This window comes from Chelonoidis abingdonii, chromosome 7 (assembly GCF_003597395.2).
Source record: "Chelonoidis abingdonii isolate Lonesome George chromosome 7, CheloAbing_2.0, whole genome shotgun sequence".
Taxonomy (NCBI): Eukaryota; Metazoa; Chordata; order Testudines; family Testudinidae; genus Chelonoidis; species Chelonoidis abingdonii.
In genome coordinates this window covers 25,116,614-25,123,240 of record NC_133775.1, presented here as the reverse complement: position 1 = coordinate 25,123,240, position 6,627 = coordinate 25,116,614, and the positions used below count along the sequence as shown (strand labels likewise).

The 6,627-nt window shown below is 43.5% G+C and overlaps 1 protein-coding gene across 1 annotated transcript; it reads left to right on the top strand.

Moving 5' to 3' along the window:
• The first annotated feature begins 215 nt into the window (after window positions 1-215).
• LOC116825839 (histone H4-like) lies at window positions 216-3,286 on the top strand. The gene is made up of 2 exons (XM_075068267.1): window positions 216-222; window positions 2,945-3,286. The coding sequence occupies exons 1-2, from the start codon at window positions 216-218 to the stop codon at window positions 3,262-3,264; spliced, it is 327 nt and encodes a 108-aa protein (XP_074924368.1). The 3' UTR covers window positions 3,265-3,286.
• Window positions 3,287-6,627: the final 3,341 nt, after the last annotated feature.

Genomic DNA, 6,627 nt, shown 5'->3' with positions numbered 1-6,627 from the left:
GTAGTAGAGAGTAAATATAAAACTGACTCTTAGTACTAATGTCAATGACCAGAGCCTCAAATGTTTTTTTTGAACCTAAGAAAGTGCCATGTCACAAGACTCCATAATGCTCTGTCTCCAAACAGCCCTTCTTCCTTGATAGGCTCCCTAGACCTTAAATTGTCTTGAAGATAGGCCCAGTGGCCTGCTGACCCCTCCAGTATCTTCAGGAGAAGATGGCAGGTCTGTTTTGCCTTCCAGTGTTTTCAGGGAGATCGGGGTAGGGGAAGGGGAGATCAGGGGTAGAGGAAGTGGGGCTGCTTCTTTTTGTAACAGTGAGGTCTTGGAGCTTCTTCCATGGGCTTGTTCCGCAAGAAGAGATACCATAGCTCTAACCATAATCTTTTTCTTTCTCTCTCCCCCCTACCGCCACCCAAAAAACCTCTCCTCCTACAGTCCCTTCCAAAAAATACCTTTGCCTATCTAAGTCATGAAGCAAAATAGTATGGGATGCTCTTTCCCTGGGTATTTTCAGTATATTCATAACTACATGGGCTCATACTATAGTTCTGTTGAATCCTATCTAGATATTACTTGTATTCAGACCCTAACATGAAAATAGCCTGTAATTAGTTTCTGTGAATATTTGTTGAAAAAAGGAGCCAAATCTGAGGTGATAATAGTTAGACTCTAATGAGAGACAGAGGCCTAATAAGCAACCAACCAACATGCAGGCAGCAAGAAGATTTAAGTCTGGGTAAGAAATTAGCCAGCCTCCCTGCAGGACTTTGAACATTTTTGTCTAGATCCTCAGCTTCTACTTGACCTCAATGGAGCAATGGTAATTTACACCCACACAGCATCTGTCCTTCTGCTGTGCCGTGCAGCTACACTCAAATCTTTTTTTTAATAGGGCTGTCTCCTCTCTAATTTAAAGCTCCTTTATATTGAAGCAAAATTTTTCGCTTGACAAATGTGTATTTAAAAGCTATACAGTTCAACACAATGGGCTCTGCCTCAGCCTCTAGGCTTATCAGCTTTTGTTTTAGTCTCCACAGACCATTGGAGTGTGCAAACTCGAGAACCTTCACTACCCACTGCTTTTCCAGTGTGTCTCCCACACACATATATTCTCTGGGCTCCCCTATAGAGATGAAGATACTAACATTTCACAGGGCAAGGGAGCAATACCATACTCTATATTACTGAGTTTTAGTTTCACTGCAGAGCTTTTCCCCTAGAGATATAACCAGCACCCAAAATATGTAATTTCCTAACTTTTTTCTTCAAGTGTCAAGTATTTAACTGCTAGATAAATGCTCTGTCATTTGGATCTCTGCGGAGCATTGGTGATATTTTGTAGAAGATTAGACAAATCGCAGAACTATATCCCTTTTGGATTTTCCTGGGGCATTATCCCAAGCTAGCCGTCTCCTATGTAACAGCAGTAGTTCAAAATAAGAACAAGTATTTATATGCTACTTTGTCTTTTCACAACATCTCCAGTTTCCTTCTGGTTTATTGTCTGACGTTTTGAAGTAATAGATACAAGTGGCAGTCAGAAAAATAGCATTCAGTACCGTATTTTAGTGTGTGTGTCCATAGAGAGCCTTCATTTACTATAAGATGAATCTCTAAAGGGACTTCTAGACATTTTATGGCACTCCTTCTACACCATTACTTACAGTATTTTATTAGCATCTACACTGAGCTCTTACATACATAAGATTTTGACAGCAAAAGTATTTGTGTGAGAGGATTGCCTTTCATTAGAACCCACTTTCAGATCATATATTCTTCATTAACTTTTAAACATTTTAGTAATTACATTTAACTTTGTAAAATGGACACTAACTAGAATGGCTTTTATCCTGGTTCCAACTCAATAACAAATTATTGGATTGTGGGGCAGCAAATTTTAACTGAATTTTCTGCTGCAGCAGAATCCTGACAGTCCCTTTTCTTCTGCAGCCTTTTTCAAGAGCAGGGGATACCATTATTGTCTCACTCCTCATGTCTATTGCCAGCAGTATGGGCACCAATGGAAGATTAGGCCACAGTCTGCTCATCTTTTCCAGGCCTTTGTCCTTTGTTATGCAGGAGGTCAGACAAGCTGATCACAATGTTCACTTTGGCATTGGAATCTATGATGGTCCAGCCCAGCAGTCCAGATCCAGCCCCTCCAATTTTCTCTGGTTGGCGTTTGTAACCGGGATTCACTCACCATTCTGGTGCCTCCTTCTGGCAGTCTTGGTAATTAGCTCTGTGTACTAGTGTGCGCTCTTTGGGTGGCACCTCACCGCCATCACTCCTGGTCTGGGACCCACATTTTTCCAATGATCACGGCATCCTCTTCAATGACACAGCCCTCCAGCCATACCACACAGTGTGCCCCCCCGCCCCTCCAGGGGACCTGCAGTCTGCTGTTCTGCCACTTCCCTTACTGGCTACTGCAGCAAATTGTCTGGCCACTTCCTCATGGCACCTGCATCCTCTTTGTCCTTGCTTCAGGCCCTCAGCCTGCAAACCCCAGCAGCCAGCCAGGACTCCTCCAGTCCCTGATAGCAGCACTGCTCTGTCAAGAGTGCTGGAAGTTCTCTCAGCCCTTCAGAGACACAGTCCTTCTTCCCTGGGCTCCTAGCAGAGAACTGCTTTCCTCTGCCCTGCAGCTCCATTTTTATATGGGCCTCCTTGGCCTTGATTGGCTGCTCCCTTCAGACCTTCGCTGATTGGCTGCCTCCTGTGCAGTCTCCCTAGGGCTCTATTAACCTCTTAGAGCCCAGTGTGGAGCATGCGTCCCATCACAGGGTTCCATCATTGATCTTCTCTTTTCTCCCATTCACACCTATTATTTATTTATGTTTTTACTACTCTGCAGTAAAAGAGTTCTGGCCCAGACTCTGGGCACCCTAGTTAATTTGTTAAAGAAGACACTATTAAAATAAGACGACTGCCTGCTATTCAGCATTATCATGTCTGGATGCGGGGAAAGGTGGAAAAGGACTGGGGAAAGGCGGTGCTAAGAGGCACCAGAAGGTTCTGCAGGACAACATCCAGGGTATTACGAAGCCTGCGATCCGCCACTTGGCTCGCTGCGGTGGAGTGAAGCGCATCTCGGGGCTGATCTACGAAGAGACCCGTGGGGTGCTGAAGGTTTTCCTGGAGAACATGATCCACGATGCGGTGACCTACACCGAGCACACCAAAAGGAAAACCGTGACCGCCATGGATGTGGTGTATGCCCTGAAACGCCAAGGCCGCACCCTGTATGGCTTCGGGGGCTGATCTCTCTTCCAACAGATCCGTAGAAATCACTCCCAGATCAGATACTAAGACACCAACATCGCAGAACAAAATTTAATGTAAGCCCCCAACAGAATCTCCCTCACACTGCTTTCCAGCCCATCTTCTTATGGGCTATGGAAAAAGAAAAGGTTAACGAACATGTGGTATTATGGACCAGGGTAAGGTTGACAATATTCTACTTCAAAAATAAGGAACTATTTTCTTAGCACCCCCAATCCACTCCTCCTCCCAATACTATTATCATTATCATTAATAATAAATAAAATAACAATAATGCTAAGCCTCAGTACTCACCTACTTTCACCAGGGGTATTTCTTGCTCCTTTTTGCAACATTCCCAATCTTATTATACAGAGATGAAAAAAGAAGGGACGTTCCTTGTAATAAGGGACTGTTGGCTACAAACAAACCAAAGTAAAAATAGGCTTCTAAGACTAAAACTTAACTTCAGTAAGTTATAATCTTTACCTAAGCAGGTTTTTCCTATATTCAGTTCCTAGGGACTTCAACCCCTGTGGCTGAAGGATCCACTTTTTTAAAGATATACCAGGGCCCTGGCCTATTGTATCTGCCCAGGAATGGATAACTATGGGGATCTCTCTCTCTTCCCACCCCACCTTCCCCCCAGTAAACCTTTTAAATGTATTCTTTGAAAAGTAAGCCCAGACAAGGTTTGTTTTCCCTGCTGACTGCCATGCTGGAGTCCATGCTGCCTTCTCCCCTAATGGTGATTTTGACAATACAAATGAGCTCTTCATGCTACCTCTGATACAAAGAATAGCCCATTGAATTTGGCCACACCTATTTAGAGGTGTTAGGTTCTTTCCTTTGTCTGGAGGAAACGCATTTATCAACTTCCCCAGCATGCCTGGTTTGTATAGATTTTAGTTACATCTCCAGCATATACCTGTAGAGACCTTGGTGATTTTATCGTACATACATCACACAAGAATAGTAGTGATCAGTGAGTTAATAGTTTTCCAATTATATATGATGTGGCACCTTTCAGGTAAATATGATCAATAGAGTGTGCCAGCTGGCATTAGGGATCTCTTGGGTTCACAGTCCCAGGCTATTTAGGGTGTTGTAGGTCAAAGTCAACAATTTAAAGTCAGCCTAGAAGCCTATGGCAACATTGGCTTAATAGATAAGAGGCAATGAACAACCCTAGATTTTATTGGTGTCAATAGGAGCTGCAAATGCTCAGCACCTTTGAAAATTTGGCAACATCTAGTTAATTTATTGTAACTAACAATACATATTGTACGCAGGTGTTAACAGAATTAGGGAGGCAGTAATAAGCAATAGTCACCACTGAAGTCTTTATTAAGTTGCCTTTGCAAGTACCATTGGTAACCTCCTCCTAGTGCTGGCCAAGGTGGCCATCCACCATACTAGGAGGTGGAAGCTGGACTGGTGGGGTGTCGGGAGGGGGGGAGGAGATGCGCTCTGTGACTATGCAGCCTATTTCCGATCCCTCCTGAAGTTATGTCTCTGGGCAGAGCTCCTCTGGGCTGTGTCCTTTACCTCCCTCGATGCCTTTGAGGAGCTGTGGGTGCTGTCCAGGGTTCTCTGCTCTGTGTCCACCTGTGGATGCCTGATTTTATTCCTGTAAACTTCACTGATTCCTGTAAACATTCCTGTCCCTGTGTTTTCATTTGTTGTCCCCTGAAATTAATTGATGCCTGGATCCTGTGTCTGCTCCTGTTAAGCTGAGGGGGGTTCCTTTAGTAGTAGGCAGGCCCACACCCGCCTACCCCCCACTGCTTCAACAGGTACAGCGGTATTCACACCATTCCCTTTGCTAGTGTGAGGCATTCCCAGAGGACCCTGCAGTGGTCCCAGTAACAATACTTACCTCCAAAAAGCATTTGGGAATATTTTCATAGGAACCACTGTGTAGAATCAGCCTGAGATGGACAGCAATATCCTTATTAACTCAACCATTTTCTTATTAAGCGATTTGAGGACTATTGTTAATAGTAATAGTGTGCAAGAAAAGATCTTCTTAAAATGAAGTTTAGTAGCTGAAAGAGGAATATTCCTGAGGTGTAGATTATCATGGGGTTAATAGATTGCTGCATAGGACACAAACTAGTGTGACTATGCAAGCCTTGAAAAAGTTACCTTTAAGCTTAACAACAGCAACAACATTCACCTTGCAGTTCAGTGAAGAAAATGTCCTTAGGCTTAGACAGCTATATAAAACACTCCTTCATCCCAGGATTCAGATGTGAACAGACCCATTTGTATCACAAGCCACACCTGTGTGGGTACATTGCCATTATGTAATTTACTGTATGTACACCAGGGCTTTGGGAAAGCAAAATACATGTCAAACTTATTCCCTGCTTGTTTGAATGAGGTTGGTGCACTTCAATTTCATGGAGACAGGAAGGAGTGGAATAAATGCAGGGAAAGATTTGGGATGCTCACCTGTTAATCTACCTGTTGGAATGCATCTTTCCCTATGTTTTCAAAGAACAAGGAGCAAAGGTGTGCAAGTACACATTTGAGCACCAAAGTGACCAGTCAGTAAGACAAGCTTAATCTTTCTTGATGCTTCCCTATGTTTTCCCACAAGTATTAAGCCTTTAACATCTTAAGAGAATGTATATTCAGCCAAATGCACAATGGGGCTGCATGCAGTGTATTCAGTTGTCTTTTGAGCCTGTGCTGGTAATACTTTTATAAAACATGACTCTAGGCAGACACAGAGGTGTGGCACTGGATGGATTAAACTGTTTCTTTCATGTCTTCATAGCTAATGTCTGATCACCAGATAAAAGATATTAGCTATTAGCCAGAATGAGAAAGTTTTATTATTGGGTGAGGTGTCACTCTGGAGCCTTCGACTGTTTGGAATAGGAGTAGGCTATTTTTAGATAGTTGCTGCTGTTTAATTATGGATTTTTGTTTTGTGATGCATATAATCAGTCACCATATTCACAAATTCAAGATTTCCCAATGGCAAAAGTCTTAAAGATTGGACTTTTATTGCTTTCATCCCTTATCAAAATGGAAGTAAGCAGCACATGGAGTCAGCAACAAATATCCTGGGAAACATACTTAGGGCCTGATCCTACTGGTTTCTTAAATCTTAGGATTTACTGTTGCATGTAGGAAATATTTCAAGCACTCTGTTTAGCCCAAGACTATTGTGCATCTTAGACATGATGGAGGAGGGCTGTGGGGCTGCTCTAAATGTGCAGTCCTACCAGGGGTGAAAGTAAGGTAAAATACTGACCGGTATGGGGCTCTGGCTCTGGGCCCCCAGAAGGGGCGGGGCCTCAGGAGGAAGGGGCAGGACTGGGGGTCAGCCTCCCCCAGCCAGCCCTTCCA